The sequence below is a fragment of the Epinephelus moara genome, chromosome 6, assembly GCF_006386435.1.
Source record: "Epinephelus moara isolate mb chromosome 6, YSFRI_EMoa_1.0, whole genome shotgun sequence".
NCBI lineage: Eukaryota > Metazoa > Chordata > Actinopteri > Perciformes > Serranidae > Epinephelus > Epinephelus moara.
This window is the reverse complement of record NC_065511.1, coordinates 43,568,289-43,592,455: the sequence shown is the minus strand read 5'-3', so window position 1 is coordinate 43,592,455 and position 24,167 is coordinate 43,568,289. Positions and strand designations below refer to the sequence as shown.

The 24,167-nt window shown below is 41.9% G+C and overlaps 2 protein-coding genes and 2 non-coding genes across 9 annotated transcripts in view; all 4 read left to right on the top strand.

Annotated features, from left to right (window-relative positions):
* The window catches only part of nt5c3a (5'-nucleotidase, cytosolic IIIA), a 25,361-nt gene extending 7,563 nt beyond the window's left edge, over nucleotides 1–17,798 (top strand). For 2 of the 4 annotated variants that reach the window (XM_050046015.1, XM_050046016.1), the window contains exons 3-9: nucleotides 13,098–13,196; nucleotides 13,406–13,475; nucleotides 14,908–15,040; nucleotides 15,204–15,293; nucleotides 15,382–15,544; nucleotides 15,648–15,848; nucleotides 16,225–17,798. In XM_050046015.1, coding sequence (XP_049901972.1) covers nucleotides 13,098–13,196; nucleotides 13,406–13,475; nucleotides 14,908–15,040; nucleotides 15,204–15,293; nucleotides 15,382–15,544; nucleotides 15,648–15,848; nucleotides 16,225–16,326 — 858 coding nt within the window. In that variant the 3' untranslated portion in view covers nucleotides 16,327–17,798. Of the gene's footprint in view, nucleotides 1–10,775; nucleotides 10,837–11,277; nucleotides 11,441–13,097; nucleotides 13,197–13,405; nucleotides 13,476–14,907; nucleotides 15,041–15,203; nucleotides 15,294–15,381; nucleotides 15,545–15,647; nucleotides 15,849–16,224 lie in introns of those variants that run through there. The other 2 variants (XM_050046017.1, XM_050046018.1) reach the window with 2 other exon arrangements.
* A 1,959-nt stretch (nucleotides 17,799–19,757) lies between these two features.
* Nucleotides 19,758–19,829, top strand: trnap-agg (transfer RNA proline (anticodon AGG)). The gene has a single exon. It is a non-coding gene; the product is annotated as a tRNA-Pro (tRNA).
* Nucleotides 19,830–20,857: 1,028 nt separating this feature from the next.
* On the top strand, nucleotides 20,858–20,929 carry trnap-agg (transfer RNA proline (anticodon AGG)). The gene has a single exon. It is a non-coding gene; the product is annotated as a tRNA-Pro (tRNA).
* Nucleotides 20,930–22,393: 1,464 nt separating this feature from the next.
* Nucleotides 22,394–24,167, top strand: part of bbs9 (Bardet-Biedl syndrome 9) — a 242,450-nt gene continuing 240,676 nt past the window's right edge. For all 3 annotated transcript variants that reach the window (XM_050046001.1, XM_050046000.1, XM_050045999.1), the window contains exon 1: nucleotides 22,394–22,502. The gene's annotated coding sequence lies outside the window, so the exon portion shown is untranslated. The remainder of the gene's footprint in view (nucleotides 22,503–24,167) is intronic.

The following is a 24,167-nucleotide window of genomic DNA, read 5'->3' as shown; positions in this document are numbered from 1 at the left end:
CCCCATGATCCAGCCTCTTTTTTAGGGTCTCATGTACCCACACAGATCTCTGTTTATCTGCTGACAGCCTCTCACCCTCAACCAGAGCTACAGACAGCACCCTCTGCCTCAACATGGCAGCAGCTACACACTGATTACTGCAGGATACAGAAACTGTAGATTGATCACACAGGACGGTTAGTGTAAGGAGGTGATGGGGTGGTTGCCTGGTAACAATAAAAAGATGCAGCAAGCGTTGTTTTACTAGTGGCATTCAATTTTTTTAAAAAGGCAGTAGCGCCCAGCAGCTCAGCGGGTAGAGCAGTCGCCCCATGTACAAAGGTACTGTCCAAGCTGCAGCGGCCATGGATTCATTTCCAGCTCATCGCCATCTGCTGCCTGTCATTTCCTCTCTCTCCCCACCTCACACTTTGTCTGCCCTATCCAATAAAGACATAAAAAACAAAAAAAGCCTGTGCATCATGCATTTAGCAACCTAGAATACACTGTCTATGTGATCAGGGGCTAATGTAACCCTGCTACTCGTTTCCCTGAAACTTAAAAAAGACTAATATTAGTTAATTTCCTCTGACGAGGTGGAAGTCTTCAGAGGATGCAGGATGCATCTGCTGCAGGAAATTATGTCATAAAAAGTGACTCAAACAACATATTTACTTTAAACAAATAGAAATTTCTCACTTTTGTTAAATAACCTGTTGCTGTAAAGACTCAGTTTTAACTTTTTAAGGACCCTTCAGCTGAACACATGGTGGTGGATGTGCTGACATCGACAGGTGTGAACTTCAAACCTTTACTGCTGCATTGACTCTGTTAGTGTTGTCGAAAATACAGATCTTTGGATATATATAATGATTCTGAATATTTGAAATTGTTTCAATATTCATTTTCTGCAGTCGATCGATACACCAGTACCAGTTGGGCTTTCTCTCCTATTGTTAATGTTTCCCACAGTCATTCTGCTGCTGCTTTTAGCTAAGAAAAGAAAAGTTGTCGTTATCATGTCATATTTATTTGTTAATATAAAGTTAAAATGTTACTACCTCAATATCAGTTTTTCATGTGGTATTTAAAATGGTATTGGATGTCAGTATTTTTCAAGGTATTGTATCAAAGTTAGGAATTCCAGTATTGTGACCACACTCGTCTCTGTGAATGTTGTGACTCACAGCACTGATGACTCAGTTCCTTTAAATGTCCCAGTCAGACATGACAGTGTGTTTATAACCAGGACCCTGAATCTATCGCCCCCCACCCACACATATGGAATGCAGTCACTTTTAATGTTAGTAATTACATCTATGATTTTCCTGCTCTGCTGTATCAGGCCTGAGTGTCTGCTGTGACAAAAATCATTGCTGGTCAGGTGAAGATTAAACCTGCTGGAGTGTGTTTCACTCTGTTGACCTCTGGAGGGCAGAGCAGAGCTACACTTGAACTGCAGGTCTGAGCTTCCTGTTGGAAAAAAGGATGGATTTGGTTTGTTTGTGCGTTCCGGAAGTCAGCACTGCTCGAGGTGTTTTCACAGAAAGGGACAGAGACAATAAGACCAAAGCAACACTAGGAAGAGCCTCAGTTTTTGAATTATTTGGAACATTAGAGGAGATCATTAATCATCCCCTCGACCTGACAGCAACCAGACAACACAGGCTCAAATGTCCAGTGCTGGTAGCTGATGTTGACCTCTTTTAGGAGCTGCCATTGTATAGTCTGCATACATCAAACTTGATGTCATACCCAAGCTTGATCTATGTCATCACTGAACTTATAAGATGGCTAACAGTCTGTAGGCGGCTTTAAAGAGAGGAGAAAAGGAGCAGATACGATCCCAGAAAGAAACCAGAACCATTTGTGCACGTTTAGCTTCGATGTGAAAATAAATTCACAGATGTTGCTTTTACACATGAGAATGGTTTTATTGTTTTCACATGACGTTACTTTGACAGTTAAATTTGATTTGACACTTCTTCCTCTGGCTTGATTAATAAGTTTGAGGAAAACCCCAAAAGAACTGAGCACTGTTTGGTTTCCTTCATCGTCCACAGAAGAAAGAATTAATTTTTTTTTCTGTATTCAAGAAAGTTGAGAATAAGGTTTAGCAATCATTTAATTCCTCTTCTATTCTACTTTTACTAAAAGCTCTCACAGCACAATATTTTGAATGAAAGCATGCATTATATTTGTTTCTCAATCAGCCCAATCAGTCAGTGATATGGTTATTACGTTTGAGTAAGAGTTTCAGAAAGTGACGTATTTGAGGCGATTGCAGTTTGAACTCTCGGCCCCTTTCTGCAGTGACCGGTGCTTCTTCCTGTGGCCGTGCTGCTTTATCTGTAACAACAGATGGCTGTCACCGTGACAACCAAGGCAGTGTAGGTGGGGCCATGAGACACTGATGGAGGGCCTCGATGGTAAAGCAGGCACTGTGTTTGACATGTATAACACTGAGGCGTGTCTTCATGTCACACCATGTTCACAGTCTGTTAGAATGATCATGTTTGGTTGTGGCTCGGAGGCATTCATGTACTCAGACTCCTCACAGAGTTTACAGTCTAGACTGTTGGAACAGGTGTCGAGAGCTTATTTTGCAATGGTGAGGAATTTTACAGCCTTGTTTGGGGTTAGAGTGTCTCTGTGGGGCTGATGGGAGAAGTTCTCCCTGTCTATAGTGCCAGTTTACAGAGGAGCTGATTTAAAAGTCAGTACATGCATCATCAGACCTGCGTCCCTCCTGAGGGCCAGCTGCTGGGGCTCAGTAACCAACAGTCCTGTGTGGGGCTGTCCCGAACACCTGCAAATATTTGAAGCTCTTATGTCACGCAACAGAACTACGAGTGTTAGAGAGTGATAGATCTACTCACTCGTCACAGAAACATCAGCAGTATACTTTTGAGTAACAGGCTGATAAAAGTAGTAAAAAGAAAGTTAGAGTAGTAGTATCAGTAGTAGTTGTAAGATCGGCAGTACGAGTCTTAAAAGATCTGTAACAGAAGCACTAGTGGCAAAGTTTTGTAGAAACACACAGTACATGTCAGTCGGCACACCTCCAGTTTGGAGAAGCAGGCTGCAGTCTGACATGGAAGCTCAGCAAGCTACTAATGTGGACGGGTCAGCCACAAAATGCATTTTAGCCTCCTAAAAACATCCACCTAAGAAAATCAATATGAGTTTTAAGTGTACACTATATTTAGAGTATTTCCACTGCTTTAGCTCAGGGTCAGACAGCCCGTTCTGACAGGGAAGCTGTTGACGGCCTCAGTTCCTCAGGCTCGTGTCACAGCCACCAGGCTCCTTTGAGAAAAACACTAATTTTAGCTCCACAACACAGGAGCTGCTGGTCGACTGCTGCCTCCATCAGTTAGTTAGTTAGTTTGTGTTATTGTGTGAATTTGGTGACTCTGAACTAAACACCCGACTCACACAATAACACAAACAAACTAACTTTGAGGCAGCAGTAGACCAACAGCTCCTGTGTTCAGCCATGTTGAATCACTCAATACGTTTACATGCAGCTTGAGAAAATTGAATTATTGGCTTAGTTTGACTGAAACTGGACTATCCACAGCTCGACTAACACACCCAGATAATTGATTGAAAATCGAACTATTGCTGCATGTATCCACTTAGTCCGACTGAAGTTGGACTCAGCGTTCTGCACATGCACCACTTTTTCTTTCGCGGGCTTTCACCTGGAAGAAGAAGGAGATGTCGTAGCAGCAGTGCAGTAACTCCCTGAAAACCAAACAACAAACACCATGGCGACCGAGAAGACGCACTTCTGGACGGACCGGGAAACTGCATTCATGCTCCGACAGCTAAAGGAGCTAAACATTTGAAGTTTATGGATGGTAGGAAAACATGAAACGTGGATTTCTTTAAAAAAGTTTCTGAACAAGAACCGGAACTAGCTCAATATGCACGATATTAAAAAGGACACAGTGCCATCTATCGAGGCGGAGTCAGACGTACTTGGTCAGAAATTCAATTTTCTCTTCTGCATGTATACTCAGACAAGATGAAAAGTCTGACTTGACTGATTAGCCGAGCTATGAGCTTAGCTCGACTACTGCGTGCATGTAAACGTACTGACTGTCTATCGTAACGGAGTCTGGCTTTGAAGAGAGTGAAATAACAGCTTCATTTCCCCGTCAGAAATCGCTGTCAGACAGAAAGTAAAGTGGTGAAAATGTTCTTAATATAACGCACACTTAAACTGATACTGATTCTTTAAAGTGTCTAAAATATGTTTTGTTGCTGACCCTCTCCAAAACAGTTCATTGCTTAGGCTCTGTGTCAGATTGATCCAAAGTTTGTGTGTGCCGACTGACGTCTACTGTGGGTAACACACTGACTACAGAAGTGCCTCATACAACCCAACTTCACATGATCTGAGCTGACCTTTTAATGAGATAGTGGTGCCAGCAGAAGTTAGAGGTAGCAGCAGGAGGAAGAGGAGGATCAGACATGAAAAAGAGGAGACAACAGCAGTAAAAGTTGCAGTAGTATTAATGGAAGAGGTGGTGGTGGTAGTTTCAGTGTCAGTATGAGTAAGGCAAGGCAAGGCAAGGCAAGGCAAGTTTATTTGTAGAGCACAATTCGTACACAAAGTAATTCAAAGTGCTTTACAGAACAAGAAAATGCATTAAAATCACAATACAAAATAAAATAAAAACATAAATAATCATTATAAAATGAACTTTAAAGAGAAGAGTGCAGATAAGATCCTTTCAGTCATATGCACAGTGAAATAGAGCTGTTTTGAGCCTAGATTTGAACATTGCCAGAGTAGAGGCCTGTCTCACATCTTCAGAAAGACTGTTCCAGATTTTAGCTGCATAAAACTGGAATCCTGATTCCCCATGTTTAGTCCTGACTCTGGGCACCAGCAGGAGGCCGGTCCCTGAGGTCCTCAGAGTCCGAGATGGTTCATATGGCACTAACATGTCAGAGATGTACTTTGGTGCTAGGCCGTGGAGAGACTTGTACACAAGCAGAGCTGCTTTAAAGTCTATTCTCTGAGCCACAGGAAGCCAGTGTAGAGACCTGAGCACAGGACTAATGTGCTCGTACTTCCTGGTTCTGGTCAGGACCCGAGCAGCAGCATTCTGGATGTACTGCAGCTGTCTTACGGCCCGTTTGAAGAGGCCAGCGAGCAGGCCGTTACAGTATTCTAACCTACTAGAGACAAATGCATAGATAAGTCTCTCCAAGTCAGGTTTAGACACTATACCTTTGATTTTGGCAATGTTTGTTAGATGGTAAAAAGCTGCTGATGTTATTGATTTGATGTGGCTGTTAAAGTTCAAGTCTGAGTCCATTATTACTCCGAGATTTCTAACCTGATTTGTAGGTTTTAGAGAGAGAGACTGGAGGTGACTGCTGACACTTTCTCTTTGTTTCTGTGGACCAAATACGATGACTTCAGTCTTGTCTGAATTTAGCTGGAGAAAGTTGTTTTGCATCCACACACTGACCTGTTGGATGCAGTGACAGAGTGAATCCACTGGTCCATATTCACCTGCTGTCAGTGAGACATAGATCTGAGTGTCGTCTGCATAATTGTGGTAGGACACATTATTACTTTGTATTAACTGGCCTAAAGGCAGCATGTAGAGATTGAACAGAAGGGGTCCCAGGATTGACCCTTGGGGCACCCCACAGGTCAAGGCCATGTGGTCTGAGACACAGTTACCAATTTCAACAAAGTACTTCCTGTCTTCTAGATAGGACTTCAACCAATTTAGGGCAGTGCCAGAGATGCCCACCCAGTCCTCTAGTCTCTGTGAAAGGATCTCATGATCGACAGTGTCAAAAGCAGCACTCAGATCTAGCAGGACTAAAACTGAGACTTTGCCTGCATCAGTGTTCAGGCGGATGTCATTTGTCACCTTAATAAGAGCGGTCTCAGTGCTGTGATGGGGTCTAAAACCTGACTGGAAAACATCAAAGGAGTTGTTCATTAGGAGAAAGTCAGTAAGCTGTTGGTAAACAACTTTCTCAAGGACTTTGCCTAAAAATGGCAGATTTGAAATGGGCCGGTAGTTGTTCAGTACTGTGGCATCAAGACTGCTCTTCTTTAGGAGAGGCTTTATGACCGCAGTTTTCAAGGCCTTTGGGAATGTTCCAGATTGTAGTGACATGTTAACTATGTGAGCGAGTGGTGGTAACAAACTGCTCAGCACAGACTTTAGAAATCTAGTGGGTAACACATCGAGGCAGCATGTAGACGAACTCAGACTGGTGATGATCTCTTGGACAGTTTCGTCAGTTACAGGTGCAAAATGAGTCAGCTCTAAGTGTCTAGGTGGCTGCAGGGTTGTTATTGGTGTTGTGGAATTAATGGCATTTTTAATGGTCTGAACCTTGTCGCAAAAGAATACTGCAAACTCATTACACTTAGATGTGGAGATCAGTTCCAACGGCAGTTGAGCTGGAGGGTTTGTTAATCTGTTCACTGTTGCAAATAAGACACGCGAGTTGTTACTGCAGTTTCCAATAATTTCAGAAAAGTACCTCTCCCTTGTTCTATGTAAGATCCGGTTGAACACGTACAACTTTTCTTTATAAATTTCATAATGAACATGAAGCTTCGACTTGCGCCATTTCCGCTCGGCCCTCCGGCACTCCCTTTTCTGTGCCCTGACCGAGTCGTCATTCAGGGGGAAGTTTGAGTACAGTTGTTTGCCAGAGGTGTGTCTCATTAAAGCTACAGTGCTGGGATCAGTCACCTCTCCACAGCTCGTGCACTGTCACCTGTAGACTCAGAGGGACTCTGCTCTGTGTCCCTGATGACCTTTGACCCCAGCAGGCCAAAGCCGGGTCACAGTAGCACCAACCTATCTGTAACCTGTGCTCAGAGGAATGCTGGGTTGGATTTCAAAATAATACAGAGAGACGGTCAAACAGGCAGTTTGACCGCTGTTAGAAAAGTCTGTCCAACTGATGACGGTCATTTTCAGTGTGAGTGTGTTCTACAGCAACATGTGAAGTTCTATATTCAAACAACATGTAAACGCTCAACTCAGCCCTGCTATCACTTCCTCAACAGATCGTTGCGTGCTGAACAGAACTGGATGTGACCTGACCTGTGTGATAATGGATCGCTTTGTTTGTGGACATCCAGTTAAAGATTAGATTTTGCTTTTGGTTTGTTTGCGAAAGAGAAGATAACTACATGAAATACTACACGACAAGCTGCTGATAAGAGCCGAGGTCAAGATTCAAAAAGTTGGATGAGATTATTTTTTTAGCCAGAGTTCCTTGTTGACAGAAAGTTCTGGGTTTCTCTTTGCAAATCAGATTACATCCTGATACTACTGGGGAGAAACACTGATGGATTGAAAGCTGATCAAACATGTGAGAACACTGAAACCATCATCAGCAGACTTTCTAACATCCGTTCAGTTCAGGGACTGTTCTTTATTTTTGCGTGAAACTCCAGGCATGTGTGTAACAGCTCCATGTGATCAGCAGCAACCACTTAAGCTTTGCTCCACCTTTGTTGTCGAGGTTCAGTCGTGCAGGTTCATACATGCACTCTTGCACAGTCGTGTTGACGCCTCAGCGGCGTGGAGCGATCATCTGCTCAGAGTTACATGTTTCCTGGGGCCCTCTGTCATGTGTTTTGCATGTGCTGTACTGGTACAATGTACAGACTGTATTTAAACATGACATGCAAAGGCACAGTCATTTCACAGGATTGTAGTGGGACAGATAGATCCTGGCCGAACACCTCACAGCTAAATAAAAACACTGTCCTTGTAAATCCAGTGAAGGATCTGTGGGGCCGCGTCTCTGCAGCCCGACACACTGCAGGGCCGCGCACTGTTATTGTGCTGAAGTGTAATTAGAGAGCGTTGACCTAGTTTCTGGAAGACGTGCTATGTGAGGCAGTGGAGGTCGGTAGAGGAGAGGACGGGGTCGTCTCATGTTCCTGTACCCGCCGTCTTACAGCAACAACACCAACAGTCCAGAGGACGGCGGGGGGCTGAGCCTTGTTCAGCAAAAACTGAGCCAGGAACCAAGTGTCCATGTTCAAAGGTTCAGATGTTGCACAGTGATCTCCTCCCTGATCCACTGACATGTGGAGCACGATACTGTATCAGGCTGCGTCCAGTTAATGAACACAACAAACCTACATGAAAGGCTTGTATTCAGAATACCTCCACCTTTTTCATTCCACGTCACGGTGTTGTTGACTTCATGAAGGGACTCTCTCTGCTGCTGTAGCTCAACAAACAGGACTTTAATATTAATAAGAAAACTTCAATTTGGTTCTTAATTTCTCTTTGTTTCACACAGTGGTCAAAACAAAGTAAGTAACAACTAGACTCACAAGTCAGTCTTTAGACGCTTTGCTTAACTAAAGACTGATGTCTTTCTCCCTGATTTTGTGTTTAGATGGGCAGATACAATTTCAGAGTTTAAAAAAACTCCCTATGTTGCAGAACCAATAGTAAATCCGCAGGGCGGTCCTTCGGTGGCTCGCTGAACTCTTGTGCTCGTAAACATAGTCCGACTGCGTTAAAAGTTTTAAACAAAGTCGCTGTAAGTCCTTCATTTCCACAATCTTGTGGACTGAGCACACGTTTGATAAAACGGAGTTAAATCACTCGGCATCCATTTTCAAGCTCTGTGTGTGTTTGTTTCCTTGCGGACGAGAAAAGGGGGAGCGCACATTTCCGGGAGGGCGTGTCCTTTTCAAAAATGCAAGAGGCGTTGCTTTGTTGCCGGCCGTTTTCTCTGGTGTGTTAAACACACTTTAGAAAGGAGTGTCCCCAGACTATAAGAAGACGGAGATCTCTGATTGTCTATTGGCGAGACTAGAGAACAACAAGCAGTTTCAGTTATGGTTAAAATAATCGATTCATCCGATTCAAATCGATCTTTCAACACCAGCTTTTTCCCACAGATGTGTGAAGCTTTAACCCGTCAGTCTCAGCAGTAGGAAACAGGCTATGGTGCTAATTTATTAACGACTGTCGTCTCGAGAAGCCCCGATGTTACCAGTTCTTTTATTTGAAACTGTTAGCTTACTTTGTCTTTTTCTTCTCTGTCGACATTGTGTTTTTCTTTTGCAGAAAATCAGTGGTAGAGCGCTGGTGAGTTCTACATAACAAAGTGCCCCACGTGTGTTTTGTTTCTATGACAGCAATATATTGACATTAATCTTGGCTAGGTAGCTAACGTAATGCTACATTAACAGAGGGTTGACTACACAGTTAACCAACAAGCCCACAGCACGTACGGTGTTAAAAGCAAAACCTTCACCTGAGACATTTAGCCTGTGGATTAGTGTTGCACGGTATACCGGTACTAAAATAGTACCGTGGTACTAGTGTATTCCAAACGGTACTATACTGTATTTGGAAAATACCGGTACTTTGAAATTGATGCAATTCATTAATTTAGTTAATTTATTTTACTCAATTATGCACACAAACGCCTTTCTTGTTCCTATTGGAGCACAGATTGCGCAAGTGGTGTGTATGACAACGCCTGTATCAACATTCGCAGCTGGCGCACGTGAAAAAAGACAAGAGAAAGTCTGCCTTGCAAAGGGAGACAACACGAGACGACACAAACTTGGTGGAACATTTGAGTTACCAAACCGTGACGTCCGTACCGAGGTACTTACCGAACCATGATTTTTTTGGTACTGTTACACCCCTACTATTTATTGTTCTAAAGGTTTGTATCCAAAAGGACTTTTCCTTAGGAAAAGTACCGAAGAGTATCGAAAAGTATCGAAATTCATATTGGTATTGGTACCGAAACAAAGATTTTGGTATCGTGACAACACTACATGGCACACATTGCTAACTTTCATTCTTCCCAGTATAATAATAATGAATCACACTGATAGTGATACTGATACTGATCTGATCATCATATTGATCCCTGTAATTCACCCTGAGAGGAGTCTGTGTTGACTGATGCAGTAAGAGTTATGTTGGAGTTGACACATTTGGGTTGTGAGACCACTCCCAGGCTTTATTACAAGAACCTGCTCAACAGGAATACTTAACTGTGTGTCAGTGTGGGAGTGTGTAGGTGTGTATGGGAGTGTGTAGGTGTGTATGGGAGTGTGTCTAGGTGTGTGTGCGCATGTGCAATTGAAAGAAAATGATTGACATGTTCCGTCTCACCTAGAAACGTAAAAATGTGCTGCAGCGTTCATGTTTCTACATGTGTCAGCTGAATATTACAGCAGCAGAGAGATGAGCATCAGATACTGTAGATTGTGTGTGTGTGTGTGTGTGTGTGTGTGTGTGTGTGAGGCCATCAGCTGTGTGTGCATCATGTATAACTGACCATTGTAAGACCAAACAGCCTGACGCTCACGCTGAACCTTGACCCCTGTGACCTTTCATGCACTGTTTCTACATGTGTGGGGGGAGGGGTGTGTGTGTGTGTTGTGTGTGTTAAAATGTGTGTGCTCAGCAGTTGTAATGCTGAAGCGACCCCCCTGCCCCAATTGATTTTAAAGGGTCCTTTTTCAGGGGTCAGAGGTCACATTACTGGAACAAGGCTATATTACAAATGTCACTTTTCCTCCAGCGGCCCCATTCCACGTCTATTTATACTCAACTTTGTGTGTGTGTGTGTGTGTGTGTGTTGACATGGGTCAGCTGAAACTGTCATTGTGTGTTTATGTGTGTGTACACTGTGTATGTGTGTGTGTGGGTCTCTCTGTGCAGGCAGGGGGAGGGGCTATGTTGTCAGATACATTTTGGGCGACGCCCCCTCCCTCCCTGTCTGTTGCTGTAGATATAAAAACCCTCTGCAGCCTCACAATCTTTTCCTCACTCCTGTTTCAGCTGACACAACAGACCCGCGGTGAGTTAGTGTGTGTGTGTGTGTGTTTGTGTATTATTGATTATACTCCAAGCTGGAGCCATTTTTGGTTCATAGTAGCTGTTAAAAGTGCCACAGATTCTTGCTGTAAACGGTAATTAACCTCGCTGACTGTCAACTGTTATGAGGATGCTTTGACCTTTGACCTCAGTGTTTGCTGCTTGTTATGGTATTTCAAAAATTCTCTCAAACAAACTCTACTTCTGGTAGATTGTAATGTTGCTCTCACTAAAAAGCTCACGACTTGTTAAATTGTGCAAAATGTTGACGCAGCTCATCTCAACAGATCCGTCGTGTTTTATATTTGAAGCATTGTTTCATGTTTTCAGAAGATTCACTTTGTTCAGAAGAAGGTTTGAACTTCACGGCCGTCTGTTGAACACAACCTGTAACACCTCATATTTGTTGCAAAACCACCGGCTGTGTGACTCTGTGCAGGCGGGGCGTGTTTTCAAACATTGTCCCTGCGGCGACACAGTCAAAACATGTTATTTGAAAACAAATTCAAGTCTGACAGTCTGAGAATGAGATGGTTTTCTCCACTTCTCTTCTTCTACAAAGTCTTCACTCAGCAGATATGAGATAAGTATGTGTGTGTTTGTTTGTGTGTGTGTGTGAGTGATGTGTTTATTAGTGAGGAGGCTGATAAAGGAACAAGGTTTTATTTTTACTTCGTGTTCTGGGTGTCATGTTTCTTTGGGATCACAGTGAATCATGAGGTGCTACACAGCCTGGAGCTGATTATATAAGACGGAGGGAAGTTGTGTGGGTGTGTGTGTGTGTGCTCGTGTAGGGGGTGGGGAGGTCGTTGTGTGTGTAGGCAGTTGTTTGCTCTTCATCAGCACAGTCTGCATCAACTATATGTCCCTGCTGCAACCCTCAACTGTCAACGTTGCTACATCAGAAAGAGCTTTTATATATTTTTATATCTGTATAGATATACTTTTTTTTTTTTCTGTTAGATGCCCGTGTGTCCCTTTGTGGCATTCTGTGTCCTGTCTCTAAATTCAGGAGTTTTTGTGGGTCCGTGAACGCACCGCAGGCAGAACTGAGCAGTAAATGTCTTTACTTTTGTCAAAATAAAAGTCCTCTGCTTCTGTCGTGTTTTTACTGGGGGGATAAATGCATGTTATATAATTGAGAGGGGCGTGTCCCCTTATACTCTAACTTATACTCTAATTTATAATCCTCAATTATTTTACATTTTAGTCATTTTAAATTATAATCAGCTCAGCATTGAGTCCATTCTGTAGTTTGACTCCCAAAACTGAAACACAACATCAGCCAGCTTTACTGAATGTTCACCGATCATCACCAATAGACTCAGTCTGTGTTCTGTTAAATACCGGTAACCTACGACTCAATATGTGGCTCAAGCGTACACTAATGTCTTTAACTTGCATCACAGAGGAAGCTGTGAGAACAGATTTGTCCATTTCGCAGCAGTCGAGCAGAACTGATGTCAACATGATGACGAGATGAGTTCACCTGCTGTCTGCAGACTGTTGCTGTGGCTGTCTGTGTGGCCGCTCAGCTCGTTACCCAACACCGACAAGATTCCAAACATCAGCTGTTTCAAACTCCCTCCAGGAGTGTGTGTGCGCGTGTGCGTGTGTGTCCACGCCAGGGAACAGTGTGTGCAAATAACTCAAGGCTTAAGACAAATACCTGTAATTCAAGGTTGACATATGATCTTCAACACACACACTTTGTCACTGCACACTTCAAATTGAACCTTTATACAAATAGTTCTCAACACAAACTCCTCCTCAGTGCTGTCGTCGTCCTCTTCATGCCAGGGCTCCCAAAAAACCTTATAAAAACTTAAAAGCCATTGAATTCACTTCTGAAATCACGCAGCATGGCTGAAAGAAGTACAAAGCAATGCACAAGAGGCTCAGTGTACAGCAAAGAGTTTAAAAAACTCTGCACGATGGGAATCAAGGCGGTGGGATCCTACATGCAGAGTGAAAAACACAAAATTACTCCGAAAACTCACCAACGAATGTGTGAGTGGCATCAAAAGAGTCGTTAAAAATCTTGACTCTAACTTGCCTGAAGCTGTAGGAACCTGTATCCCACTGAAAGGTAAACCTCAAAGTGTGTCAGGAATCTCTTGAAGCTGTTCAGGAGCTGCTGATCGTCTCTCATGCTGTGTCTTTACATTTTCCTGCTTGCCAAGTCGACGTCAGACGATTGTTTAACCCTATAATGAGCTGTCTCTCTGTGTGTCTCTCCTTCAGATGCCTCAGTTTGAGAAGACGACGGTGCACATGAGGGACCCTGAGAGGGTGGAGCAGATCATCTGTGGCCTCATCAAAGGAGGAGCTTCCAAACTTCAGGTAGAACATCAAGTCCCTATCAGTGGGTGTTTGGGTCAAACAGTGCCATCTGGTGGTCCTGAAGCTCACTAAGTCTTTGAACAGTTGATTTCAAACATTCTCAGTCAGTTTGGTGCTTCACAGGCAGCAGGACCTCTTGTTAAGTTTTGAAGCTCATTTCCTGTATTCCTCTAGATCTGATAAACCAAATCCTCTTGGCTCTGTTGCAGGTCATCACAGACTTCGACATGACGTTAAGCAAGTTCGCCGTCAACGGCAAACGCTGCCCGACGTGTCACAGTGAGTACAACAAGGAAACAAGACATTTCTAAAAGGCTTCACACAGCAAGTCTGTGTTTTTCATCTGAAATTGCTGCTTGTTGATAAATGAGTCAGACCTCGGCCACTTTAACTCACTGACTCCTCAGCCTTCATCCATCATTAAAAAAAAAAATTGAAACTACGTGAACTGGTCTCAGCCTGATTTCCAAGCTCTCATAAGAAGGATGAATGAGTTTGTTGGCAAGTCAGGAAATTAAAAGGATAAATTATTTTCCTCTTCATGACGACCCTGACCTCTGACCTGGCCTTCAGGCTGGACTCACAGATTGGAGTCACAGGGGCATCAGAGCAGTCAGAGACAGATCAGGAAGAATCCATCCTCACATTTAAAAGGCATGTTTGGTGTCACCAGTGATGATTTCCTTTAATTTTCCCAGGTTCTGAATTTTATTCTGTCTAAACTAAAAGGGTTTAGCGGTGGACTCACTGTGTATCACCCATAGAGTCTCTGTTGGTGGATAATGTGCAACTTCAGTTTATCACCAAACCGCTTTATGAGATACTTTGCAGCCTCAAAGTGAAAGTGAGTTAAAAAAGGTATGTGGGAAGTATAACTGAACCAGAGGCCTGGATTGTGCTGTTCAGAGGCCTTCTAGTGTCCCGGCATCTAACTCAGCAGGGTAGAGGCAGTTTAAGATTTTACATAGGCTTTATTTTACTGATGAAGCAGACACAGAATCAATCCTGATCTATCAGATCTTTGTACTGAATATCAGTCTGCTGCTGATTCTTGTGTGAAATGTGTTCAGACCAGTTTAACGGTGAGCTCACAGTGATCTTCAGGATCATGTTATTTGTACTGTATTCACAATGTTTTCTCTTTCATCTCGGTTTTAAAGATGTCACCAAAATATTTGACAATAGACCTGAAATCAGCAGAATGATCTGAGATTCTTTTCAGAATTTTATCACCAACTTAAGAGGGGGCGTGGCTCAGCAGATAACTCTACGACCTTTGGGCCAATCATCATAAAACTTGCAAAGAATATCTTGCGAGGTGCCACGAACATATCCTGAAAGTTTTATTTAAATTGACCACTAGGGGGCACTACAAATACAAAAAATGGGCAACATCAACAAACTCATTGGATTTTTTTAACGGAGCCATTAATGCATGTCCCCAAAATGTTTCTGCAGTTAATCAATAGGAAGTGACAGTGTTCCAAAGAAGAGCGTGGCCTGGTAGAGATTTGGACGTTAATAAATAAGTTTCCATCTAATTGTCATCTAATAATCTTTGATGCAGACGTCCTTCACTGTCAGAGGACTGGATTCTACCCAGCTTTGGAGTTTTAAATGTCCATGCTGCCTGAACTCTGGAATTGCTGCTATTTGTTTTATTTTTTGCCTGTTTGACACATAAATGACATCAGTGTCCTTCTCTGTGCAGACATCATCGATAACTGTAAGCTGGTGACGGAGGAGTGCAGACAGAAGCTGCTGCAGCTGAAGAATAAATATTATCCCATCGAGATCGACCCTCATCTCACCATGGAGGAGAAATACCCGTTCATGGTGGAGTGGTGAGACACGCACACAAACACTTTATGTAACAAACACACAGTCATGTTTGGGTTACTGCTCACAAACAGCAGCGTACACGATCAACACAGTGGACCTAAAAACGTGTGTGTGTGTGTGTGTGTGTGTGTGTGTGTGTGTGTGTGTGTGTGTGTGTGTTTGCAGGTATTTCAAGTCTCACTCGCTGCTGGTGGAGCAGCGGCTAGAGAGAGACAAACTGGCAGAGGTGGTGAGAGAGTCTGACGCTGCACTCAGGTACCTGTTCCTCCACCTCACCTGCACACTCAGGGTTACTGTAGTTTACTGTGTTAACTGATGTCTCTCTGCGTCTGCCTGGTTTCAGAGAAGGCTACGAGCAGTTCTTTGACCGCCTCCATCAGCACGATGTGCCCGTCTTCATCTTCTCCGCCGGCCTGGGCGACGTCCTGGAGGAACTCATCCGTCAGGCAGGAGTCTACCACCCCAACGTCAAGGTCGTCTCCAACTTCATGGACTTTGACGAAAACGTGAGTGCTGCAGGAACAATAGACGTCTCTGCTCCTCCGTTTGTTTAAAGCTCCACATCATAATGTCTCACTGTACTGGTTGGATCTGCTCCTCATCTCACAGGGCGTCCTGAAGGGTTTCAAAGGCGAGCTGATCCATGTGTACAACAAACACGACGGCGCCCTGCGGAACACGGAGTACTTCAAACAGCTGAAGGAATACTGCAACATCATCCTATTGGGCGACTCACTGGGAGACCTCAGCATGGCCGACGGCGTGCCCAACGTGGAGAACATCCTCAAGATCGGCTTCCTCAACGACAAGGTACAGACAGCCATGACACGTGCGCCTTGCTTCCACCCACAACTTTAGGTGTAGTACCTTTAGGACCAAAAGTAATCCCCACAGACATGAACCAAGTCCTCTTAAATGTGGGCGGGGTCATTACTCACAGTGCTGTCCAGCTCTCGTATTTCCTTAGCCACAATTGCACTCCGCCTGTCCATTTTTTACTCAGATTTTAAGGCACAGATCTGTGTTTCCTTCGCAGCAAAATAGCAGCCAAGCTACGGAAGCTAAGGACAGGTAGTTTGGTAGTTGCTCCATCTGATCAGGACCTGAAGACGCTCCTGACAGTTGCTCCATCTGATCAGGACCTGAAGACGCTCCTGACAGATTTTCTTCTGGTCTCTCTCTGCAGGTGGAGGAGCGGCTGGACAAATATCTGGACTCTTATGACATCGTCCTGGTGAAGGACGAGACTCTGGAAGTGCCCAACGCCATCCTCCAGAAGGTTCTATAACTCCACCCCCTCCACTCCACTCCTCTCCTCCCATCAGCCCCTTCAGCTCTGGGCCCGTTAGACTTCTAACACCAACCTAAACCTCTGTTTCTGGTTGAAACACCCCACCTTCTTTGGATCCCACCTGGGTCGTCCTCCACCTCTTTATCCCCTCCACCCCCTCCACCCCCACCTCACCCTTTAAAAGCCTTTTTTAAAGACATTTTACTTCCTGAAAGAAACTGTTTTAAAGTCCACACAGCAGCAGCAGCACGTCTCTGTGTGTTTGAATTGTTTCTGATTTTCTCTCCGAGTCCTTTTATGATAAAACTCACTCCACCTTTATCATTCGGACGTTATTGTTCCCACTGCTGTTTACACACTTATTTCTGATATGGTGAGAATAGTACGACAGAAAGCAGGCGCCCACAGACTGACAGTGTTTTCTTTGGAGCTATCCCAACATGTCACCTCCCTTACTCTGATCATGTGACTCTGTAGTGCACCTGGTCAGAGGGTGACAGGTGAGCCAGTCTACAGAAGCAGAGTTAGAGTTGTGTGGAAGTAAATTACAAAATAAACGACCTTTGAAAATGTAATTTATAGTAATAATCTAAATATATGAGACGACAGAAGCATCGTAACAACCGCTGATGCAGTATTTGTTTTACGGGGAAAATAGATTCAGATGATGAGAAGAAACGCACTTTAAACCCTGTGTATGGGAGGATCGGCCTGGACACACGTGGCCTGTAATTTGTGGATGTAGGAACATATTGTCACACAGAAAAGCCATGTTTACATCAGCCTTGTGTTTTAACCCTGCTGTGCTAGTCGGCATCATATCAACACACAGAGGACGAAGACGAAGCAGCTCTTTACTCTTGAAACATTTCTGGCATTTTGGATTTCTGAACTTCTCTTGGTAGCTGACTCCGTGTTCTCCACGCCAGTGTTTGAGATTAAAGAGGGAATACTGAAGATGACCTCTAGTGGTCATTAGCAGGAGTTACAACAGTGACCGCCCTGAACCAAAGTAAGAAGAGGTGCTGCACAGTTACATGATATCTAAAGTATATTTAAGTTCAGTTCCAGTGAAGAGAAGCAAACAGCCTGCTGCCTGTGGCTCAGTAACACACATCACCTTCTTATTCTGTGGTTTAAAGTGAGCACTACCTCTAACATATTCATCGTAGGGTTTCTTTTTGGGAGGTTTTGTGTTGAATGTTCTCGTTGTGTTTTAAATGTGCTGCTATCACCTGCATGTTGCCTTTTCTTATCGTTGAGTTTATGTCTAACAAACGGGAGACAGAAATATTTAAATATATATCAGTAAAGCGGGGAATAATGTCATACTGTATATGTGGCCGTTCTGTAGAAATGTTTATTGTTTCAGTCAGACCGGTGTGTAGTATTTTTATAAGCAGATGGCTTTCTCTTTCTGTGATGGTGTGATTTTAAAAATGCAATAAAATGTCATTTTGTGAGCCACTGCAGCGACTAACATGGACCCTCCCTCACCACCGCAGAGCTCTGGCTTTAATGGTGTTTAAAGGTGCATTACGTAAGGTTTCTTTATTTTATTTCATTTTTACAAATGTTTTAACTATGTCACATGATGTGGAGCACAAATACTACATACAATAGCAAGAGAACAATGGCACACAGTACGGCAACAAAGGAAGGACATTCTTTAAAAATGCACTGGGTTTACACAAAACCACCAGAGATTGGTTTTAATGCAGTTTATACGGAGATATGAGTAACTCATGAGGATCTAATGAGCCTTTCCTGTTTATGGTTTTATTAGACAGTCACTGACAATGCTGTAAATCACTGATTCATGTCAAAACTGCATTTACTGAATATGTGTGTGTGATTTGATCTGTCAGGTATTTCGTTCCCTGAATTCACCAGAAATTGAAACACATTCCCAACTGCTTATTTACAGTTTTTCACTATTACAAAAACACAGTTCCCAAAACTGGGGCTCTGTTTGTCCGAACTTCACGCACAAAAACCAAATACACATATACAAAATATCTTCTATCTCTTCTCTTCAAGAGCTACATTCAAAATTTATAAACTCTTCTTCAAATGATGCTTTGTCCTCCAAACTTTACAACAAACACCAAATAAATAGATCTTTCCTCTGACATCTGCACACGGCCGTGCTACGTCTAAAAAATTTTAACATTCCTATTTTTCTGATGATAAATGCTGAGTATAAAAACACTTTCTGTTTGTCTTTGGCATTTTTATTTGCAGCTTGCTGTAAATATGAACACAAATCTGTTCATTCTAAACACTGAACTGAAGATGACACAAACAAACAAAACACAGTTCTGCAGTTACTGTCCATCCTGTCTGTGATGTGCACCTGGCCACACCTCTTATCCTCCTCTGCCTCTGTCTCCTCCTCCTGTCCCTCCTCTTACTCAAACACCTCCTCCTCCAACTCTTTCTCCAAAATCATCCTCCATCATTGTTCACACCAGAGAGCAAACCTGCCTCCTGTTTATAGTGCTGAAGCTCTGACTTCTGTGTGATCTGATTGGTTACATGTGTCTTCACGTGTGCGTTCAGGTGATCACTAACTGAGTGAGGTGTCTCAGTGGCAGATGCTCAGCAGGAAACACACACAGGCTCTCAGTTTGTGATGTGTCTAATGTGGAGAAGTGTGCCTGGTGTTTTACAAAAAGTGTGAGGCAGAGAGTGTGCGTATAGTTGTGCAGATCAGGGCTGACGTTTGGCTCCTCGTGTGTCGAGTTTCAATAACTATTATTAATTTTAGTGTGTGAGCAGTCATAAAAACTACTCTAAATGTTTTACGTAATTGTTTCTCAGCATGACGTCCTGAAAACGTACTAAATTACAATACATGTATGTATGTATCAATGGAAAAACAATACACAGGTTTCCTATATAAAATGACACATGCTGTGATAGAGGATAATATCACAGTATGATAATATAACAGGTAATATAATCATGGTTTGAATGTCACAACTGAATCTGAATAGTTACTGCAGCTGTCAGATAAATAAAGCGAATAATAAGTGTAATATTCCATTTTCAGTGGAGACCATGTCAGAAGGTACAAAGTACAAGGTGAGGTAGCAGTACATACAAAAGGTTTATTGGTGGTACTTTTACAAATGATTTATAATAATTGTTGAGATGCTGATGTGCATACACGAGGCTGAGGATCAGTGATGTGACATAAACTGCAGTTTTGCTTGGACTGGATCACAGACTAAAGCAACATGAAGTTTCAAGACTCAGTTTGGCTCCAGGTTTGGCTGCAGTACCATACATATCCTGCAGATGGCGCTCACTGACAACAAGTCCATCCGAAGGAGTGTGGAAACAGCTGCTGGGAAAAAAATATATGTTTGGCCAACGTGGCATTTTGTGAGTCCAAAAATTGTTGGGGAAGGTGTACTGGACGTGGCTCGTTGGTCTAGGGGTATGATTCTCGCTTAGGGTGCGAGAGGTCCCGGGTTCAAATCCCGGACGAGCCCAAATTATTGTCACACTAAGCCCAAATCCCGGGTCAGGAAAAAAGTGAATAACTGCTGTCAGTTTTACATTTTAGTTTCTGTGGAAGTAGAATAAAACAGCTTGTCAGATATTAGTCTGCAGATTATATCACATCAGATTATTTTCAAGAACACAAGACGAGAACTGAGATAGAGTGGTAGTAGAAGTAACGAGATGAGTGGTGCTATACTCATAAAATCAGAAATAAACAGTGTAGAACAGGCTGTATCGAGCTGTTGCACATGTAAAATGAATTGTGGGTTGCATTAAATAAGTCGAGTGTTGCACTAATAAAAAGTGGTTTACAGTATTTAATAAATAGCTGATTGCACTTGAGGAGAAAGACTGAAAATATCCAAGAGAATTATATTTTAAATTAATGACAGCTCCAGATCAACATCCCATCAGTCTTATCCGGTTTATCACCGAGTAGGTTTTAACAAACAAGGAATTTATTTCGGTGTTTTGATGGTTAGACAACAAACATAAATATAGAATATAGAATACTGTTGAAATATGTATAATGTGAGTGTTTAAATGGAAGAGCTCGGCAGGAGGATGCAAAATTATATACTAGGGGAAGTTTGAAGGTTCATAGAGTTAGAAATAAAAAGAATAAAGTCCAGAAAGACACGTGTTAATAGAGACTGATGTGAACACGTTAATTTAACTAATCCAATATAGTCATGAATAAATATGACACCACTCCAAACTGTGGGAGGTCATATATTTTAAATATATATAGATATGTGATGCGGGAAGAAGGTCCTGAGGTTATGTGATTGAACTGAAGTTCAGTATCAGACTTCCTCCACCGAGATGATCTAACATTGCTGCAGCTGAGTCTGAGTCTGCTGCAGTTCAGTGAGGCGCCTGTAGGTGGCGCTCAGACACCAGAAACTGTTCAGTGGAGCTCCGAAGATCAGAGGAAACCAGCAGCAGCACAGTGTGCAGGCAACGTGGCAGTACAGTACCCTCTGGAACTCATGGTCATGTGTACATAGCATGTGGCTCGTTGGTCTAGGGGTATGATTCTCGCTTAGGGTGCGAGAGGTCCCGGGTTCAAATCCCGGACGAGCCCATAACTTTTCAATATAAATAGTGAAACATATAATTAGAGCACATTATGAAAACTGGAAGTTAATGTGTGCAGCATAGAACACTTTGTGAACACACACTGAAGTGGAATTTCATGAGACAGATTTCCGTCCCCACCCATGCAGCCTGTTGAAGCCGAGATTTATAATTTAACCTAATTATTTTATTATAATCATAATTATTTATAACTTATGATATTATGAACATATATCATGCTTTTGTTCCAGTCACATTTATTTCCCTTAGTGAAGGCATAAATCTTTTGCCACAAACTGTCACATATAACCTTTATTTATTGACTTATTATTTTTTGTTATCATCACTATTGAAGTTATTTATTTGTAAAGTGAACATCAGCTGCAAAAGCATTCATTATAATTAAAAAAAACCTTGGTTCTCAAACTCTTTTGGTATTGAAAACTAAATGTGTATAAATAATAATAATAATAATAATAATAATAATCACATAAGGAGAAACAAAAAGAGAAGCTATATATAAAGATATAAAGTAATGCAAGTTAAAATACAAGATAAGATGGAAAGACAGAATGTAACAGGAGTGTGCTGTAGAGAAATGTATCTGCATATCAGGTTTTCACAGGTTGAATGGAACTATAATTTTCAAATATGGATCAACATTATATATTTGAACTGAGCCAGCACATGTCTGTATGGCATGTTTAATCTAATTTATATTTAAAAAAGTCGTCCTTATTTACTCACAGCACCAGCTGCATATGGAGAACGATGTGTCTCAGTATTATTTGTGTGAACACATCAACAATCTGTGTGTTAATATGTAATCTGTAAATATAAAACACTTTACCCTCACACACAAAAAAAATCAGCAAAATAAGAAAAAGATATTTTGCAAACATCAAACAGATCTGCAAATACGCACATTTTACAAAATTGAAACAAACCAGTGAATATGTTTAATTATTTTACAAATATATATAAAGCATTTGTGAATATCCTCCTCACACTTAAAACTTTCTATGGTTAAGGATTTGCATATTATTTTTTAATTATTGGAATATATTATGTATTTGCAGGTCTTTTTTGAGATTCCCAAAATATATTTGTGAGTTTTCAAATTTTTTCTGTATTTCTGGATTTTTTAAAATATATTTACTGGTTACACATTTACACACAGGTTGTTCCTTTGTTCACACAAATAATATTTTGAGACAAATCAAACTCCAAATATTTGAAAATCAGTTTTATATTTAGAGTTAACAAATCTTCTGTGTGTGTGTGTATTTGTGAAAGGTGTTTAATATTTACAGACTACACTTTAACATATGGATTGTCAATCTGTTTACAAAGATAATATTGACACAAATCTCTCTCCGTACATGGAAATCATTGGCTGTATTCAGTTTCCCGGCAACCCACCTATTTCCGCTCCTGCGCACAACCGCCCGGCTTCTCCGTTGAGCGTCAGTGCCATGACAACAGGACGATGGCTGCAAGCAGAAGATGAGAAATGTGATTTTTGTGTGAAGAGGAGTCACAGACCTTCATCTCTAACGGACCGGCTCGTGTGTGTGAAGGTAAGAAAGACCCGGAAATAACCCGGAGTGTGTTTTTGTCACGAGCGGAGCGACTCCGCGCTTCACCTGCTAGCTAACGTTACTGTCCAGGTAAGTTGCAGAGCTAGCAGGCTAATTAGCCGCCTAAGCTAAAGTTAATTCAGCGGCTTGACGTTAGCAGCGAGCTAATTCATCTGAGACTCGGTGTGTGAGAGGTTTAAAGAGCTGCTGAAGGTGTGTGAGAGGTTCACTGTAGTGTGTGTGTTGCTCAGTCTCAGAGGAGTCATTGAACACAACATGAGTCTCCTGGGTTCAACATTAGGAACCCACAGGTGTCTGCTCACTGCTCACGTGCCATCAAAGCCCCACAGGACTCAAAGTTACAGTTGAACTCGTTTAACTCGTTAATTTCTTTTTCTACTCACCGAGTCTGTGCTGTGGCTTCAGACTGGGCTGACTGGGAGCTGAGAACTGGGACAAATCATGTCCTGCAATAAAAACCCTTTAAATTAGCCTTTAACTTAGAAACACACTAATTTTATTTCTGGGCTGAAACATTATTTTTAAAGGATTGATATGAATGAAAAAAATATTAAAATAAAATATATGTAAATAAATTAATTAATTTAATTTTTACATTGTCAGAACTGCCAGAAAACATCTGCAGACAACTCTAAACAATTAAAAAATGTGTTTATTAAAGCCTTCAGAATCTAAAACTAACTACGTACTGATAACACTGGTGTAAAAATATACTGCTCTAATCATCTTTGTTTTAAAATAGCCTTTTCATAAATATGTTGGCCCTCTAAAGATGTGTCCCAGATTTGTGTCAACTCTGTCTAGTGTTGTCACGATACCAAAATCTTTGTTTCGGTACCGATACCAATATGAATTTCGATACTCTTCGGTACTTTTCCAAAGGAAAAGTCCTTTTGGATACAAACCTTTAGAACAATAAATAGTAGGGGTGTAACGGTACCAAAAAAATCATGGTTCGGTAAGTACCTCGGTACGGACGTCACGGTTTGGTAACTCAAATGTTCCACCAAGTTTGTGTTGTCTTGTGTTGTCTCCCTTTGCGAGGCAGACTTTCTCTTGTCTTTTTTCACTTGCGCCAGCTGCGAATGTTGATACAGGCGTTGTCATACACACCACTTGCGCAATATGTGCTTGAATAGGAACAAGGAAGGCGTTTGTGTGCATAAATGAATTAAATAAATTAATGAATTGAATCAATTTAAAAAGTACCGGTATTTTCCAAATGCAGTATAGTACCGTTTGGAATACTCTAGTACCGTGGTACTATTTTAGTACCGGTATACCGTGCAACACTAACTTTGTCAGATTTCTACAAAAACATAATTTAATTGGGTATAAAAGAGGGTCGCAATATCTCAAGGACTCCTGTCTCACTGCCTGGTTTCCAAAAAGGTGTGAATGTTGCTCAGGTACCACTAAGATTTTTCTTTTTCTTTATAAATTCATTAAATAATATTGCTGTCAGATGTGTCTCAGCCATAACAGGACAACCCCCAACCCTTCAAAATCCAAACTGAATAAGAATGAGTATTTCGATGATCATTAAGAGAAATTTTAGCAACTTTAAAAAATAAAATGGCTCCTTACGATGACTACTGTGAAATTAATAAATATATAACTTTCTGTCAACTCTGTCAGCTCTGA